Here is a 19,426-nt window from a genome sequence, read left to right on the forward strand (position 1 = left end):
CCACACAAAAAGTTTGGGAAATGGCACCCAGTCATGTGCCAAGGGTGCAGTCTTAGGAGTTGGGATACATGCAAATAACTTAAAAGAGCAGTAGCAAAACTGATACCTGTAGAACAGATACAGGGCAGCAGCATCATGGCAAATGGGAAGGTATAGTTGAAGGAAGTTGATAACAGGAGAGTTAACAAAGGCAGAAGTTTTTTTTTTCTATCAGAATTTTATGATTGCTGTTATCCATTGATTTTGTTTACAGGCACTTTTACTTAGTGCCTGTAAATGACAAGCATCAAACCATTGGATGTCAGCATACAGAATTTAAGGAAGGAGCTACACATTATTCATTATGTTTGATCTACCCCATGTAAATGGGAACAGATGAAGATAACGGATAGATAGATTGACATTGTATCACTTTGTCATTTGCCTGAAAAATTCACACTGACAGACAAAAGTAAACATTGAACACAGCCCAGAAACCTAAGTGAAAAGGTAAATAGCCATTTGAAGTGTGAAATACAATGATGATGCACCCAGCTCATGAGGTAACCCATTACAATTAAGGAAAAAATAAGGTTAAGTAGGACAAGAAAAGAAAATATTTTATTATGCTGAGTTTATCACTGTGCCACACAATTAAACTGTATTGCAGTTTGCTTGTATGATTCACCTCTGTTATCTGTTTTCAGGCAGTTCAAGATGAAAAGAAGAGGTTTGACAAGTTGAGAGTCAGATTCAGTCAGATTGTGTCAAGGCATCTGAATAATCTCTTCATTCATTTGGTGAGTTTAGCAGTGTTAATGATGAACAATTCATGATTGCATGCATAGTGATTTAATTCATATTGAGAGTGATAGATTTTCTAAATATGCACAAAATACATTGTAGTGATTTGATTTATGTCTATCATTACTACTTTCATGGAAACAAGAGTTAGTTTTGAAATTTTTAAAAAAGTAAGAGAAATTATTTCTATACTATTTTTAGAAACAAAGATGCTGTTATTGTATATACATTTATATGGCTATGATTTTTAATTCTTGAGAGAGTAGCTTCATATGTAGCACTTTAGATAGCCAAAGTAAAATGCACATTGGTCTAAAGAAGATTGTAGAAGTAGAAAACTTATAGATAAAGAATGTTAAAATAGAAAGCTTATATGATATACTTAATTAATCAGCATCAGTTATAGCCAGAAATGTGTTATTTTTGAGGAATGGGATGAACATAGTCATGTGATATGGTTAGGAAAGGTATGAGGAGTAAACAATTGTTTCTTTTTGAAAATATATGGATGGTGCACACCAGCTGCTTTTATTTGTGAATTTTAAGGACTGAAGGGTAAAATGATTGGGATGATAAAGAAGACAGTTTTAGAATGGTTGGTTAGCTTTTTTTTTTAGAACTTAGAAAGGATCATTTAAGAGAACAGAAGCACAGGATGTTTTCAGATTTTAGTAAAAGTGGTACAGTATGGGCGTGATCACATTGAGTGCAACAAAATAGAAACAGATGTTGAAAAAAGGAGAGGACAGTGATAAAATGTGTTCAGGATTAGCTGTGTTTTGTAAAGATTATGCAAAGGTTAGAAATGGTTATGGGAGCATTAAAATTTTTGGAAGTGTACTACTGTGGAGAGTGAGAATGATATGACTGGAATTTTTGTACCCTGTTAAAATTGTTTATTACAGAAACCTGTTATAGACATGGCATTATGCTAAGGTATAGTCGGGAATAGAGAAGACTTAAAACAAAAATGGTTTGGATAATGTAATCTAGGGCAGCAGAAATATATGCTGGGCAGAAAAGTGTTATAGAAGGTTTTAGTGAGAGAATGTTTTCTTCATGTACACAGTAATATAAACTTTCCATATTTAGGTAGAATTGTAATAGGAAAACAGAATCTTAAAGACAAAAGTGTTTTTTTCCTTCCCCACCACTTTTGCTTACATTGTCCAAATGTGCCCCTCAGCCAGTCATGGTGGATTTACACTTGGTAAGATAGCTCACTTGTTGGATTTGTGTTTTTTGAATATAAGCTGTGTATTAGTGATATCCTTTTTAGAGATAGAATTGTGCATGAGTACAAATGATAGAGTGAATGAAGAAGGCCTAACCCTTTCTTTAAATTATGTAAATATTGATTGTACATGGTGGAAATATATGATGAACAATACAAAGACATGGGTATTAGTAAGGGGAAGTGTTAACATTAAGTAGTCCACAGAAGAGAGAGCTTGGTCTTAAAATAGTTGATAAGTTAACAGAAGCCAGATTTTTTTTAGATACAATAAGAATTTATATTACTTTTCATCACTACATGTGCTTACATTGCTGTTACCTAGATGTGCATTCTGGTTAGTCATAGTGGATTCATTTTAGGTTAGAATTATATGATTGTTAGATTTGGATGATGAGTATAAATTACACTTTATGATTGCGTATTTTGAATAGTTAGTGGTCGTCAGTCAATACAAATATTTTGATTTATGTATTTATTGATAGCATTTGGTAAAAATGATAAAACCTTAATGTAAAGAGTGGTTTGCGATGGAGTACTATTGTATTAATAATGGTTCATGATAAAAGGAAATTTCCATGTAAATAGTATATTTAAACAGCAGGAGATAATTTTTCATTGGTGAGTGTGTAAATGGATGTTTTTACTAAGTATAACCGTGTATTACATATGATTTCTCTTCTCTGCAGTGTGTCTCATAAGCATGAGAGATTCTCTAGAATATTCTCTTGGAAAACAGGGCTAGGACCTCTCAATCCTCAGATGTTCTGTGAGGAAGTACTGACTTTCCCCACCCTACACTATCCACCCAGCCATGGTAGCAGCAGCTCTCTCATTTTGGGCCAGCCTTTGGACAATTGGAGGCTGCCATAGCGATGGTGGCACCAACTAATTCTTTCCTAGTCCCCTGACTAATCAGAATTCTCTTGGATTGCTTGTTGACAAGACTTCTGCTACCAGACCAGATTTTCCCATCCCTTAGATCAGTACAATATCCCTGGGAATTGGGGAGAAACAATACTACCCCTGATTTCTACTGTGTATTGTAGAAGGCAACCCTGAGGGGCAGGATTGGTGGGCTGGATAGCATCTCCTGATATATTACGGGTGTTATCTTCCAAAAGAAGGCTGAGTTGTCTTTTCCTGACACTACTTCTCCAAAGTGGGAAACAGCGAACAGGTATGAAAGATATATATGCATATACAGCGTGTCTCAAAAGAAGTATATAAACCCCAAGTGTGAGCACTATGCTCATTGATGAAGAAAAGATTTTTTATGGTATAGGTTAGCCCTTTTTAGGTATGAGAGCATTTCACCATTTCATTAGAATGATGTAGCTCTGTTATGCACTTTCAGCTTTTTCTTCATTGATTCTTTTCGGTCTAGGTTAGAGGCCTTTTACTTGATTTTTTGAATTTGAGTTTCATATCATTTTCATCTTTTTTTTATTTGGTATAAGATACTTTAGGATGTTCTGTATCTTTACCTGACACATAGTATTGAGTAACTAAGTAAACTGAATTCGAGTCAAAATTCACAGTGCTGAATTTGTTTTTCTTTGATCTCAAGCCCAGTTTGCTTTTTTCATTTCAGTCATCTTATTTGATCTCCAATGACTTTGGATTTTCTCTTCAAAGAAACAGTCCCGAATGAGTGAAGAGGGCTGGTATATCTATAATGTTTCATGTTAATTTGTGTATGCTGATGAGAGTATTATTAAGCACTTCAGTCTTTCCATAGCATACGTCTAGTGAGTTGTGTGTCAGTTTAAGCCATCCAGAAAGTTTGGAAAAATGAAAAGTGTATCATTAGATGACTTTGTAATGTTAAGAAGTGTACCATTAGCCATCCCTCTGTATAAATTGAAAGACATATGTAAGATTTATTTAGTTCCTCATATATTATTATAAGCAGAGTTATCATTTACATTGGTTGGATCAAATGCATTGCAGCATGCACCATTAAATGGGAATAGATTTTGTAGAATGTGTTCCCCAGCTCTATTCCTATAGCCTGCCAAATGGCTGCTACCTCAAGATAATGACTGATATTGCAGTTGAGTAATTTTATGTATTGTAATTGACAGGTGGGTTTGCTAGTGATGTTAAGCTGAAATTTCTGCAGGACATGCTCATATATGGTTTCTCTTCTGTATCTTAATTCTGTTCCATTAAGGCTATTCTCTTTCCATTTTATGAGCGAATTTATTTTTTCTGTAAGTAAATCCCTTACGAATATGTTTCACCCTTATAGTTATGTTTTGTAAATGGGAAAAATAAAATCATGTTCTTTAAAGCCTTGTCCCCAAAGCCAACATGAAGTTTATAGATAGAAAATTGCAGCATGTGATATTCTTAATGATTTATTTATGTTCCTCATAGTCATTATGGAAGTTTTATTTGCAAAAGCATGTTTTCCTGCCTACAGCCAAGGTAAAAGTGTAAGCTTGTATCACAGAAATTCTTACATCTCAAGGGTATAAGTTTTACAAATAAGTATGTGTATTCTTTTTTAGGGCAATGATCCGGGAGAAACACTGAGCCTACATGCAGAGCAGCTTACTCTGCCTCGTCATGGGAGTATCCACACTGAGCTACTTCCTTACACACCACTAATGCATTGGATTAGAGCTCTTGATCACCGTGCCTATCAGCACCTTAACAAAACTTATGCTTCTTCCATCAGCAAGCTATATGAGCGTGATATAAGATTGTTCTTTGAGGAAGCAAGACAGCGCATCTCGGGTGGAAGAAGGTGTAAGTAAAACTTAATCTTTTGGTAATTACTAGAGATGCTGTTGATTGAAAATGTTACTTTTATGCAGTGGCACGGGATGTCACCATGGCTGTTTGCTTTGTTTATATAAAAGATGGGGTGGTGAGGGACATAGATGCAAGGATCTTGGAAAGAAGGGCAGGTATGCAATATGTAGGGAGTGAAAGGGAGGGAAGTTCCGGAAAATGACTCGGTTGTAATTTAACGATGACATGGCTCTGATGGCAGATTTGAGCGAGAAATTGCAGAAATTGGTGTCTGTGTTTGGGAGAGAGTATGTAAAAGGAGTATGTTGAGAGATGTAAATAAAAGCTAGGTCATTAGGGTTAGCAGTGGAGAGACAGGTTAGCTGGGGTGTGAGTTATGGAGGAAGTGAAATGTTTTTGATACATGGGAGTGGCCATAGTAGCGAAAAGAACCATGGAAGCAGAGGTGTCTTGAGGTGGATGAGGGCACAAGTGTTCAGGGAGCACTGAGGAAGTAGAAAAGAGGTTGCTGTTTGGGAGGGTGAAAATAGATATGTTTGAAGGTATGGTAGTCCAAGCAGTGTTATATGGGTACAAGGCATGAGCTGTAGATGAGTATGTTTGGAGAAGAATAGATGTGTTAGAAATGAAATGTTTATGGACTGTATGTGGTGTGAGGAGGGTTCATTGAGTAAGTAATGATAAAGTAAGAAAGAGATATGATGATAATGTTTTTTTTTTTAAGTCTTACAGATAATTTATTAAGGTGGTTTGACTTCTTGTTTTATTGTCTAGCTGTGTAGATTAAACAGAGTAGCTTATACATCAACCAAGCTTTTAATTTTGGATGCAGAAATTATTTCTGGTTGAGAGGGATATGGTTATTCCAGCCTGAGGCCTTCACTGAATGGCTGATTGCTTGGCTATATATATACATAAGATGAATTGTAGACTTTGGCTTATCCAGAATTATAGCTTTATTCTGTGTTTACTAGTAATTATGAATTGTCATATAATTTTTCTGATTTTGCAGTACGTGGAAGTGGATCCAGTCAGGATATTGCTAGTATGTCAGGTGTAGCAGGAAAATTGACATCCCAGATCAAGCACGGGGCACAAACGCTGGGAACCCGTACCAATACAGGGGCTCTTCTTGGAGTTGACCGTGATCAGTGGGGCTCAGAGGTAAAATCATCTTTATGAATAAGCATATCATATGTTTCAGGGTACAGTTGTTTAGATCTGTTGCATAGGTATAGAGAGATCGTGCAACTTTGATTTTGTAGTGATGGAATGTGGAAGAATGAACAATTATGTTAGGTTTCTCCTGTTTGACATAATTCTTCCTCCCTTAAGTTTTTGTTGTTATTGCTTGAAGATGTTGATATTCCAGATTGTCTCTTCTTTAGGTGTTGTGAGTATCTCATTACACTACTTAGTTGTTAGAGCTGTTGATCATTATTTTAAGCTATTATTTGGGATACTCTGTTGTGTGTTGCCACTGCTAGTCATCAATACTAGTTTCATTTCAGTACTCTATGTGCCATTTTCTATATATAGGAAAGAGTGGTTTCAGGCTTTCCAAACACTGCAGTCACTCTCCTACACACTTTATAGCATTATTCCTTCATGACATTGAAGGTGTTTGCTTTGAAATTTTATTTGCGTGTTATTATATAAAGCAAATGCTGTATTTGCTTGTTCACATCATAAATTCTTATTCTCACATTTTGTAGGCATTATCACAATCTTTGATACTTGATGATGCACAAGAAGGTCATTGGCTGAAGTGTTTAAGGAAGATCTTTCTATCCACCAACCCTCTTTTGATGCAAAAATCCTACCATGTAGACAAATAAACAGGCGTGAATTCACAAGGTATCGCCTCATAAGATGATACCTGGAAAATGAACTTGATGTATGTAATTTGAAAATTCTTGTAAAATGTTCCTTATACCTACAGCTTGACATGCAAGAGCGTCAGAAGTTTGATGAGATCTTTGAACGTGTGCTGAGTGAACTGCAGCCAGTGTGTCTTGCTGAGCAGGAATTTTGTATTGCTTTCTTCAACTTAAATGCTGCTGGCAATGAGGTTAGTATGAGTATGAGTGTATTATTATGATTATTTTTATTATTATTATTATTATTATTATTATTTTTTTTTTTTTTTTTTTTTTATACTTTGTCGCTGTCTCCCGCGTTTGCGAGGTAGCGCAAGGAAACAGACGAAAGAAATTCCCCAACCCCCCCCATACACATGTACATACACACGTCCACACACACAAATATACATTATTATTATTATTATTATTATTATTATTATTATTATTATCATTATTATTATTTATTTATTATACTTGATCGCCATTTCCCATGTCAGCGAGGTAGCGCCAGGAAACAGACGAAGAATTATTATTATGATTGAATCCAGGTCCTTTTTATGAGTTTCTGTAACTTTGAGGCTGCACTACATTTAGAAGCCGGGAAATGATGGATTTTTTTGGAGTAAGAAATACCTCAAGGAGATTGTACTTCCTTTTGGTAACTGATGATGACACAGCCTTACTAAAGGTGACTTTTTGTTTACAGTGTAACTACAGGCCAATGGATTCTTGTAATCTTAGCTCCTTCATATCCACAATGCAGCAACCTCAGTGTAAATGCTGAGCACTTACCTCTCAGATACACACACATCACCACAGTTTATAACTTATGGTCCTGTCTGGCAGCCAACTTCTTGTGCTCTGCTTGAGTTTCATAAAGATAGAAGGGATTCTTTGAGCTGGAATGTATGGAGAAAATTTAGAATAAATGTGAATAAAACCAATTTTATTTGGTTTAGCAGTGAAGAGAGGCAGTTTATTTGAAGTGTGAGTTTGAGTGGAGAACTAGGGGAATTTGACTATTTTAGATACCTGGTAGTGGATATGGCAGTGAATTGAACCATGTCAGGAAGGTGGAAGTAACAGCTTAACAAGTTTTTATTCTATTGTTATTTTGAGTAAAATATTTTTACACAGTTCTCTAGGACACAGTACAATTATGTTGCATGTATTTAACGTAAATGTGGCATGATGTTTTATTAGTTTGTCATTCTTTAACTAAATAAGGTGGCTTACCTAGAGAACTAGATGACTGGAGGGCAGATGATGGTCCTGGCCAAAAGACTTGCTTATCATGAACTAAAATCTGACATTTCTACCTTTGCTTCAGAAGGCACCATCATCTTTAGCAAGCACCCCAGGATCTAGTGGAAGTGAAGAAAGTAGTGGATCTGCAGGAACCTCGTCTGGTGGTGGTGCTGTAGGAACACCAGGATCAGGGCATGGGCGGCAAGTAAACAGAGAAGTGCGATCTATGATGGCAGCACTTTTCACTACTCTTGAGCAGCAACTTTCCTCCTTCATAAACACTTATGACCGTGCTGATTCTTAGTAAGTTAATTCTTTTATATAATAGGAATACCAATATAGTATTGAAAACTATCTTGTTATTACTGTTATGAAAGAAGAGATGGAAAGTATGAAGACTAGCAAACCTGTTGTTTGCAAATGACAACCACCATTTGCAAGAGTACTAAAGAGTTAGAGTTAGTTGTAACAGATGCAAACTTTTAACACATACCATAATAGGAGATTAATTGATTATGTCAGTAAGAGCAAGAATGTTGTATTTGAGGGCTATTCATATGGTAAGATTCACCTGAGAGGGCAAAAGATTGGTGGGGCTTCAGAATTGTAGATTTTTGTACATTTTGACTTGTGGGGATTCAAAATCGTAGATATTTGTACATTTTGACTTTCTCTTCAGAAATGAAAGTAGATGTATTGAAGAAAATACTGAGAAGTAGGCATATTGGTTACTTCAGAAAAAAGTAATGAAAGGTAAGATGTCAGTTTACAGTTGTTGAAAGATCTGATCAAAGGATGAGTACCTCCTGTTCTTTGTATTATTGTTACTGGATTGTGGAGTGCAAAAGCAAATGATGTAGATTTTTTAGAGAATGAAATTTTGGTGAGAAGGAATTAAGTGTTTGGGTTATTTTATGCACAAATTAATGAAATTTTGGTAAAAAGGAATTAAGTGTTTGGGGAATTTTATGCACAAATTAATGTGGAAGTTACATGTTTGAAATAGGGAGCTTGGTTATCATGTCAGGGAGGTGAACAATGAAGACCAAAGAAATCTAACTGAAATATGGAAATGGAAAAGAGGGTTTATTGGTAAGTGTAGGCTTTGGTACTTAGTTTCTGTGCACAATATGTAATGCTCATGTGTTGGGAAGTGTTGTGGCTTAAGTTACTGGAGGAATGATGTAAGAGCCTCTTTGTTTTATTAGGGGATGGTTTGTGAAATACTGGTTAATGTTAGTTGAGTTAGAACTTCATTTCCAACATTCTGACATTGTGTTGATGTGAAATACTGATGAATTTCAGTTGAATTAGAATTTCATTTTCAACATCCTTGCATTGGAATGTCATAATGATGGCAGCATTACTGGTGTAAATTTCTTTCTCAAAAAATATGCCCTTAAGCAGAAACTTCAAAATGAAGACCTCGTAGATGGTTGAAAGTAATCTCACGTTGATCCAATTTAACAGGTATGGGAAGTGTTAAGAAGCAGAGGATAACTATTATATCTATATCTTTAATGCCTGATCCCACTTGGAACTCCATCAAGGGGGTGGCCATGGCAAAAGAGTCTCCATAACTAGTGAACTCCATTGTTGCTTCTTAGCTTTTAGTGCTTCACCCCTTTACAGGACACTAGCAACAGGCAACTCTAGTGCAGTGTTTACATAGGCTGCTACCTAATGTTCCTGCCAAATGTTCCTACCTGCTACTTCTACCTAATGTTTCTTTCTAATGCTCCTACTTAAATGTTCGTACCTACTACTTCTCTGTATTGCTCCTATTATTTTGCCAGAAGGCAGGGCTATCGCATAGTGCATACAGCAGGAAAAGCTAGAGTTACTAAGAATAAGGTGTTTGAGTTCAGTGTTGTCATGTGCTATGTATGACAAGGAGAGATTGTATATTTGTGGACTCATTGCCAGTAGTCCACATGTGGGTGAGGCAGAAAGAATAGACAGCTACCTAGATCAGAGGAATGCAACTTGACAGCCACTACAGTGCTGGCTCACGACGCAGCCGTTACTAACCCTCCCAATACCCAGGCAGTTAGTACTGGTGATATACTTCCTTAGTCATTGGCTGCCTACCAGCCGCTGATATTTTTAAGCAAGTGGCATATTCAGTTTGTACTACATGCCAACACTGCTTCATAGCTTCTTATGCTTATACATCATCAAAATTTTTCTCTAAGTTTTTCTTTATTTCTGTTTTTCTCATCAAAATTTTTCTTTTCTTACTCTTTTTATTTATTATACTTAGTCACTGTCTCCCACGTTAGTAAGGTAGCACAAGGAAACAGATGAAAGAATGGCCCAACCCCTCCTCATACACATGTATATACACTTTTATCTCTATGTATTGGGTAAATAGTTGAAGTAACTTGATTAAATGCACGTTTTATTTCAGCTGTTGTCTCTACATTTATGTGCGTCTAAGTGAGCATGTGTTAACTGCTGAGGATACTGGTTCATTTTTGAGTACCACATTTGGTTCTTGTCTGGTGCAGGCGAAACGCAACTTTGACCGGTTTATGAATTCACAGCTTCAGTCCATACAAGAATGTCGAGTTACAAGAAAGAAGTGTGGCATAATTCCATTTATTACTAACTTTGAGGTAAGGAAAAAAATTAAGTTTGAAATATTGTCTTTATAAGCTACAACTATGCAAATACGTGGTCAGTAGGTGCCAGCTGTTGCAGTGAAGATAGTGGATACTTTCCATGCCCTAAGACTATTGAATGTGACTGAGAATGAATAATGACAATGTGGTATAGAGGGGCCAACATGCTCTTAGTGGACTGAACCAAGGCATATAAAGCAGCTAGGGAAAATCATGGAAAGAGCTTTGGGTCTTTGTTGAGGATGGGGGCATTGCACATGACAGTTTGAGAATGGATGTGAGCATTTATGTGCCATTTTACTATTAGAAAATGGCTTATATGATGATAGCATATAGTGTTGAATTATGCTGAAAAGTAGACTCTTAGCCATTGATAATAAAAATTAATTAATGTAACATTTTCAGGAATTTGCCAAAACAGCAGAAAGTGTATTCAAGAAGAGTGAGCGTCGAGCAGATCTAGACAAATGGTACATTCGATTAGTGTCAGCAATGTTTGAGTACATTCCAGTTGTAGCTAGTGAACACCAGAGGACACCACCAGAAGTGATAAAAATGGGTTAGTGAATGCTTATCTTTTGAAACCATATGAAATATACACAGTTAGTGTGTACAAACTTATGTTGATAGTTCATTTACAGATTAATGATATGCCACACATTATTTCCCATCACAATGCCTTACTCTATCTCATGTTCAGCTCACATCATTCATATTCATAAGACAATCTTTACTCATCCATTCCTTCTAAATGTTCTCTCCTTCTCCATAGTTTTATAATGCTTTACTTCTTTATTTATTTTTTTTTCCCAATGTACAATATATCAGTAAAGGTGGACATAGGTACTGGCAGAGCCACACTGCCTTTTACAAACAATGTTCTTTAAGGACTTAGTTCCTCAAAGGCTGGAGCTGAGGCCACCCGTTGAATGCAGTCTTGGGAATTTAAGATAGCCTTGCACATCATAGTGAATACTGTGTATGACATTGCTACTCTCTGGTACAGGAAATTTAGAGGAAAGATAGATGAATGTATTACAGCAGCTGTAATGAAAGTTTCCTTCCCTTCACCTAGAAAACAAAGTGTGATTTGTTCTTGAAAAAAAAAAAAAGGTTCTACATCCCAAGGTATGGATGATGAGAACAGGGACTTGGAGGATAAGGTTTCAGCAGGAAAAATATGAAAAGAAAGTACAATATTGTGCTGGGAGACCTAAAATCATTCACTACTTTAAAAAAAGTGAGACACTGAAATTAGGAAAAGGTTAAGTGATAACTACCTGTAAACTACAGAATATTATTGGCAGTATTTACCTAATATGTAAATATGGAAACATCATCCATGGATTACTTCTAAGAAACAAGAAACAATGTGGCTGTGAGTTGGTTGAGAAAATTGCTTGATGCTTTGGGCAGTAGAGTACATAATTATTGGAGGACATGGTGTAGTAACCTTATGCTGATTATGGAACAAGCTTTCATAGACTGAGACTACTTTGTCTGTTTTACCAGACTCTTGGGAGACCCTCTAGATGTGAATGAAACTGTTAGTGCTTAGAGGATTTATGAATATTATGAATATTTTTGAAAGATGGATCAACAGAAGGAGCCAAGCAGGGAGTGCTGATCTTCCTCAAAGGCTGAGGCTGGGGGTGTTTGAATATGTGTATGCGTAACCAAGATAAGAAGAAAGGAGAGATAGTAAGGTTTTTTGAAGAAAGGAACCTGGAACATTCTACCTCTGAGTGAAACAAAGCACAAGACTAAAGGAAAATAAAGGTTCCAGCTAAGGAGCAAATTCAGGAGTTAGTGTGAGGGCAAGAGCTGGGGAAGGGGTAGTGCTACTTCTGAAGCAGAAGTTATAGAAATGTGTGAAAGAGTGTAAGGAAATGAGATCCAGACTGGCATGGGTGAAAACGAGTGTGCACAGAAAGAATAATAGCTTTTAGTTTTCAAAACTAACCTTTTTAAGGGATTTTTTTCTTTTTCCACCAGAGAACTACCATGTGCTACACCAGCTGATGTTCCAGCTCAAACTTCCAGGAATGGATGCACAGAAGAAAGAAGCCAAGCAGCGCTATCAGGAAGCTCTTGGTGCCTATGTTACTCAGTATTTTGGCAGACCTCTTGAGAAACTCAATGTATGTTATAAAGCATATATTTTGTTAAAGTTTGTTATTCTTGCTTTTCATGCTTATGACAGTGATATTAGAATTAGTTTATATAACAAGTATAGTAAGACTATGATTCTCATCAAGTGTAAACCTATAACTTTTTACTTTGGCTGCAGCAATTTTTTGATGGTGTGACAGCCAAGGTTGCCAGTGGAGTGAAGGAGTCAGAAGTTGGTTATCAGTTGGCCTTCAGTAAACAAGAACTTCGCAAAGTTATCAGGTAAACTATAAACGGTATTTGACGTAAATTAATATTATGTAATCTACTCATTTTCAGAATGTTGCTATTGCTGCATAAAACGTGGAATAAGATGCAAGATGTCTTTTTAATATTTCAGTTCCCTCACATGCTTGTACCTTTTTTCATGTATTACCACCTGTCCTCCTTATTCTTGCTACAGGATGATTCCATTTGTCTGAAATCCATTACCTGAAAAGTGTGGGTAGCTAAAATTGAGACATAACTCGCAGTTTGGAAGGAAATCCTGCCTTCCATATTTGGATTGAACCAAACTCAACTAAGACTGAATGCAATATGTTAATGTTTTTTAGTTCAACATGTGGCCACTGCTTGGCATTAGTGGGTGGTTATTTATACCCAGTGAACCAACTGGACCTTGTACTGACATTTCTTCCTGGTACTTGACCGTACTAGCCCCTTATAATATCTTTAACCTCTAGATGGGATACTGATTCATTTGGTCAGAAAAGGAAGTGTGTTGTATTTAATGTTCCAAGAAAAGTAGAATTGATTCACTAAAAAGAGGGAACAGAGTGATTCAGGGAGGGCAAGAGAGAAAGAAGTTTATGTTTAACTCATGAATTGACCTGTGAAAGATACATGAAACTGTATTATAAATTGATGAAATTCAATTCTTGATTTGATAGAGAGTACCCTGGGAAGGAAGTGAAAAGAGGTTTGGACCAGCTTTACAAGAAAGTGGAGAAACATTTGTCTGAAGAGGGTAACTTACTTCAGGTAAGTTCTTTTCTTTTCTCATGTAAGATTTTTTAGCTTTGATGATATTTTCTGTTGTAAAGAAAGCTGTTTGGTTTCATACATATCAGCTGTTGATTATCTTCTGTAAGTTACAGTGCCCAATTATATAATTTCATCAGCCTGTAAATATTGCTGCAGATTTAGATTTATGTAAATCTTGTCTTGGATCAGCTGGTTTGATACTGTCAGCTGACTCTTAGGATAGTTTGCTTTGGGGAGGATGATGAAAAGCAGGGTTGTCTGTGCACTGATTGCTACAATTCAAGTCTTAAATGAACTATGAAGAAGGGCTAAAAAGAAAGAAAAAAGAAAAGGAAAAAAATATATAATTTGAAGGTTTTGGAAATTGAAAAACCTTCTGTGGAAAGGGAGGAAGGTCATAGCTATTAGGGAAGACATGAGATGGTAAAGATCTTCAAGGCTTAGCAGTGTAGGGACAGAAACAGACATCACAATGGCTCACCCTTGGGGTGCCAATGGCCACACAGTAATCATGTGTTGTAGTTTCTCGCTATGTCTCAAGAAAATGACAGTAAAAAAAAGAAAATAAGACATCTTTATATAAGTATGGTCTTAGTCTTACAACTAGTCAGTTTCTTAAAACTCATATCACTAAACTGATGGATTTAAGGTAACATTGAGCACAGCAGTAGAAGTAATCATACTAGTAGTAATACATTAGTAATAGTAGTTATAGGGCAGTTGTAGAAGTAGTACTAGTACTACTAGTAGTAGCAGTAATTGTTTTTGTTCTGAAGGTGGTGGTGGTACTTGTAGTTATAGTAGTGATGATGATGGTAGCAGTAGTGGTAGTGGTCAGTTCTGTTAGCAATAGTAAGCTAAGAGCTGTATACACACCAGTGTATGTCAAATATCACCACACCTTTCCTCCCAAACAGCAGTCTGCCATTCGAATTATCACTAGAACTTAATTCCTGCTTTGTGCAAAGAGGCAGTGAGACTAAACGAACTTATTTTGGAGTTTGTTCATACTGAATGACCCTTAGAGATGCCTTGACAAAACTAAACTATTTACTTGAAACTAGTTTACATGTAGGTCACCTGCAGATTAACTGAATAATACCGTTTTCATCCCTTCCTATTCTCTACTAAAAGCAAGCAGGTTTAAGCCATTTACCTCTTAGAGAAATTATGATTTGATACAGGAGATTTAATATTTATCTGTTGAGCCTGATACCAGAAATCTAAAGAAAAAACCTGTTCTTTCCACTCCATACTCCTAAATGGAAATAGCATTGGTTCATGTGCTGGCCTCTATAGGCTTCTTTAGTGCATGTATTATGATGTTTCATATGCTATGTCGGTTTTTAAACTATTTTCTTTTATTGCTGCTAAAGAAAAGTATAATGTATGTATATACATGTATGGGCGGGTTGGGCCATTTCTTTCGTCTCTTTCCTTGCGCTACCTCGCAAACGTGGGAGACAGCAAAAAAAAAAAAAAAAAATTACATAGATACCATATTTACAGAAATTCATATCATTAGAAAAAAAGGTTTCTGTATCAGAGTATCATGCATCATGTACCTTTTGACCAATGAATTAACAGATACTAGCAAGTCTTTCAAAGAGATTTATTGAGATGCACAAGCAAATTTTACATTTTGTAGGTTGTGTGGCGCGCCATGCAGGAAGAATTCATCCGGCAGTACAAGTTGATAGAAGATCTCATCCATCGTTGTTATCCAGGGGCTATGATCAACCTTGAATTTTCTATTGATGACATTCTAAACTATTTTTCTGACATTGCACAGTCCCATTAAAGGGAAGTTGTTATTGAATCCTAATTGTTTATAAATCATAAATTCTATCTGTATCATATTATCAGATTATAAGATAAAAATAAAACAAATGCAATCTAAAGAGGATTATATATTTTAATATGGAAGGCAAAATATCCTTTAAAAAAATACTTCTTGTTTTTTTTCTTCATGCATGTGAAAAGGGTTTTATATAGTGTAGCTAATAATAAAGGTGTATAAGCTATTAAGAAGGGTCATATACAGTATAATGTAGCTACTGATATAAGAATGGTGTAGGTAAGAAAGGGTCTTGTCTATTGAGGCTACTAATGTAAGAATGACTATATTTATATGCTCATCTATATTTTATTCATCTTATTGATATGCTTTTGTATACAGTATGTGGTTACTCTCTTTGTCCATTTTCATATCATAGCACCAACTGTTGGTTAACCACATGTTTAGTCTGTTTATTATTATTTCCAATCATGCCTCCATATATCTGTTCTCCTTTTATTCACATGTCATTCTTTTCACTTCTGTAACATAAGCAGATGAGTCGTTCTTTTCTTCCGTAATGGTCAAGTTAGCATGCTGAATTCTTCATGTGTATTGAATCTTACTCTTGAGTCTCCAACACTGAATACAAGGAAAGTATTGAATATGGCAAATCATTCAAATTGGTAAAATATGTTGTTGGAGAGTGCAATGAAATTATTGAGCTTCAAGTATCTGCACTTTAGATACTTCATAAATCTCCACTTAATTTATAAATTTCAGTTACTTGCAAGTTCTCATGCCAAGCTTGTATTTGAAAGGACCTTGTTTGTTCTCAGATTAGGGCATAAGCAATCAGGAGGTGGTATTTTTGTGATGAAAAGAGGAAAAGTTCTGGTTTTGATGAGTGATTTATATATTTTTTTTCATTTAATTGAATGTTGATTGTTACTTGTGTTTTACATTTTCTTTGAGGGCTGTACTTTATATTCCGATGCTGGTTTATAGTTTATTCAGGGGTAAGAATTATATGATGTATGAGCTTTTTCTGGGATTTATTTTGTGCCTCTGATGTTTTAAATGTTTTTGATTATTGTTTCTATATTTAACTTTGTTAGATTCTGCTTTTCTTTTTGAAATATTTTCTGGAGTATATATGAAAGTAGCCCTTGTACTTCTTCACTGGTACTTGCTGTTACCATTCAGTGAATATTGGAATTCACCAGTCACAGACTCTTTTGTCATGGCTACTTCCTTGAGGGAATGGGCATAAGAGATATAGATAGATAGATTACAAAGACATCGTATCCTGTATCATACAACCCATTGCTCTTTTCTATGTGGATAAGTCACTTTAGCTAAGTACATAAGTGCAATGATTTCTTAATTAATCAGCATTGTCTTTGAGAATATTGATGTAAATGAGTCTAGAAATTATATGGATTTTTTTCTTATATAGCGATCTTTAATGAGATAGATACCTTGTATTTTCATACTTTCAGTTGTCTTCCCACCTTAGGATCTTTTATAACGTAATATGACAGTCTTGGTGCTTATTGACTCTGACCTGCATGTCACATACCCTGTTTCTTTTTCACAGTGGGCTGTTGTGCATAATTTTTTTTCCATTTCATATTCATGCACATCCATTTTCCAGCTGTCTTATGTAGTGCATCAAAACCACAGTTCCCTTATCCACAACCAGACCCCACAAACCTTTCTTTGGTTTTTCCAGCTACTTCATATACCCTGGTTCAGTCCTTTAACAGTCTCTCTCTCTCTCTCTCTCTCTCTCTCTCTCTCTCTCTCTCTCTCTCTCTCTCTCTCTCTCTCTCTCTCTCTCTCTCTCGCATATTGTTCCAATTCACCCTGCCCCTTGCACACCTTTCATCCTCCAGCATGTTCAGGCCTAAGCTTCAAAATCTTTTTCCTTACAACTATCCATATTCAGTTTGGTCTTCCCTTTCTTTATCCATTCACATTTGATACATATATCCTCTTTGTCAACCATAACCACTTATTCTTTATATTTCCTAACCATTTCACCTCTCTACCATACTCTTCTGATTACTACACCTCTTTCACACTGTTATTACTTACCCAGTCAACCCTCCTCTCACCACATATTGTCCTGAGACATAATTTCCAGCACATTCACCCGCCTCCTTAGTCTCATCTGTAGTGCATGCCTTGCACTCCTACAATATTGTTGAGAATACTTTATCTTCAAACATACCTAATTTTGCCCTTCCAGATGGCAAGCTCTCTTTCCAGATGTTCGTCAATGCCCTTAAACTCCCCCACCCACCTGCCTACCTTATGACTCGCCTCTTGATTACATAGTTTTATTCACTGGGCATGTCTACTCCCAGGTATCGAAAATATTTCTCTTCCAAGTTTTCTCCATTCAAACTCACTCTCCAGTTAACCTGTATCTCTGCAGTGCTTCACTTAATAACATTGCTTTTATTTACATTTAAATTCAGCTTTCTCCTTTCACACACTTTCCCAAACTCAAACACCAACTTCTGCTGTTTCTACCTTGAATCTGTCACCAGTAATTACCAAACAGCAACAGACTCACTTCCTAGCCCCCACCCCCTTCTCCCTCACCTACAAACTGCATAGCTGCCTCACTATCCAACATCTCTTACATCAGAACTGTTGATACACACAGTTAGCTGCTCCCAAAACATTTACCTCATGATCTTTCTTCTGAAGCTAGGTGCATAAACACTAATAGTCCCCCATCTCTCGCCTTCCCTTTTCATTTTTACTCGCATCAGTGTAGAATTTACTACCTTATCCTTTTTCACACAATCCCACAACTCCCGCTTCGGGAATATGCTATTCCCTGCTTAGCTTTTGCCCCCTCAACAACCCCTGACTTTACTCCCACGATATTTTCAAATCATTCTTCCCCTTTACCCTTTAACTTTTTCGCTACTAGAGCCTGGGCATCCAGGTTTCTTTCCTCAACATTGTAATATCTCCCATGTCCCCATCTCGATTACATCCATACAAATTTAGACATCCCAGCATGATCCTTCGCGAAGGATGAAGACTCCCTGTTTGGCTCCCGGTTCGTCTTTCATATTTTGAAACACGAAGAGGGGTTCCAACCCCCTTGCCTCCTACCCCCTTTAATTGTCTATGATTCGCAGGGAATACGGACGTAGATTTTTTTCCCTTACCCCAGGGATATATATATATATATATATTATTTTATTTTTTATTATACTTTGTCGCTGTCTCCCGCGTTTGCAAGGTAGCGCAAGGAAACAGACGAAAGAAATGGCCCAACCCCCCCCCATACACATGTATATACATACGTCCACACACGCAAATATACATACCTACACAGCTTTCCATGGTTTACCCCAGACGCTTCACATGCCCTGCTTCAATCCACTGACAGCACGTCAACCCCGGTATACCACATCGCTCCAATTCACTCTATTCCTTGCCCTCCTTTCACCCTCCTGCATGTTCAGGCCCCGATCACACAAAATCTTTTTCACTCCATCTTTCCACCTCCAATTTGGTCTCCCTCTTCTCCTTGTTCCCTCCACCTCCGACACATATATCCTCTTGGTCAATCTTTCCTCACTCATCCTCTCCATGTGCCCAAACCACTTCAAAACACCCTCTTCTGCTCTCTCAACCACGCTCTTTTTATTTCCACACATCTCTCTTACCCTTAGGTTACTCACTCGATCAAACCACCTCACACCACACATTGTCCTCAAACATCTCATTTCCAGCACATCCATCCTCCTGCGCACAACTCTATCCATAGCCCACGCCTCGCAACCATACAACATTGTATATATATATATATATATATATATATATATATATATATATATATATATATATATATATATATATATATATACACGCAAACCCCTGAGGGGTCCTCTAAGTGTAAGAGTATTGAACGCAAGCTTTCAAGTACATTGGCTGGAACATGTTTTGA

At 36.5% G+C, this 19,426-nt stretch overlaps 1 protein-coding gene across 4 annotated transcripts in view; it reads left to right on the forward strand.

Annotated features, from left to right (window-relative positions):
* Positions 1–15,571, forward strand: part of Sec3 (exocyst complex component Sec3) — a 31,749-nt gene extending 16,178 nt beyond the window's left edge. For 2 of the 4 annotated variants that reach the window (XM_071677003.1, XM_071677002.1), the window contains exons 9-20: positions 687–779; positions 1,970–1,993; positions 4,534–4,774; positions 5,793–5,944; positions 6,723–6,851; positions 7,973–8,193; positions 10,301–10,508; positions 10,920–11,073; positions 12,510–12,655; positions 12,805–12,908; positions 13,577–13,667; positions 15,319–15,571. In XM_071677003.1, coding sequence (XP_071533104.1) covers positions 687–779; positions 1,970–1,993; positions 4,534–4,774; positions 5,793–5,944; positions 6,723–6,851; positions 7,973–8,193; positions 10,301–10,508; positions 10,920–11,073; positions 12,510–12,655; positions 12,805–12,908; positions 13,577–13,667; positions 15,319–15,471 — 1,716 coding nt within the window. In that variant the 3' untranslated portion in view covers positions 15,472–15,571. The remainder of the gene's footprint in view (positions 1–686; positions 780–1,969; positions 1,994–4,533; positions 4,775–5,792; positions 5,945–6,722; positions 6,852–7,972; positions 8,194–10,300; positions 10,509–10,919; positions 11,074–12,509; positions 12,656–12,804; positions 12,909–13,576; positions 13,668–15,318) is intronic. The other 2 variants (XM_071677005.1, XM_071677004.1) reach the window with 1 other exon arrangement.
* The last annotated feature ends 3,855 nt before the right edge of the window (positions 15,572–19,426 follow it).

The sequence above is a fragment of the Panulirus ornatus genome, chromosome 24 (assembly GCF_036320965.1).
Source record: "Panulirus ornatus isolate Po-2019 chromosome 24, ASM3632096v1, whole genome shotgun sequence".
Classification (NCBI taxonomy): domain Eukaryota; kingdom Metazoa; phylum Arthropoda; class Malacostraca; order Decapoda; family Palinuridae; genus Panulirus; species Panulirus ornatus.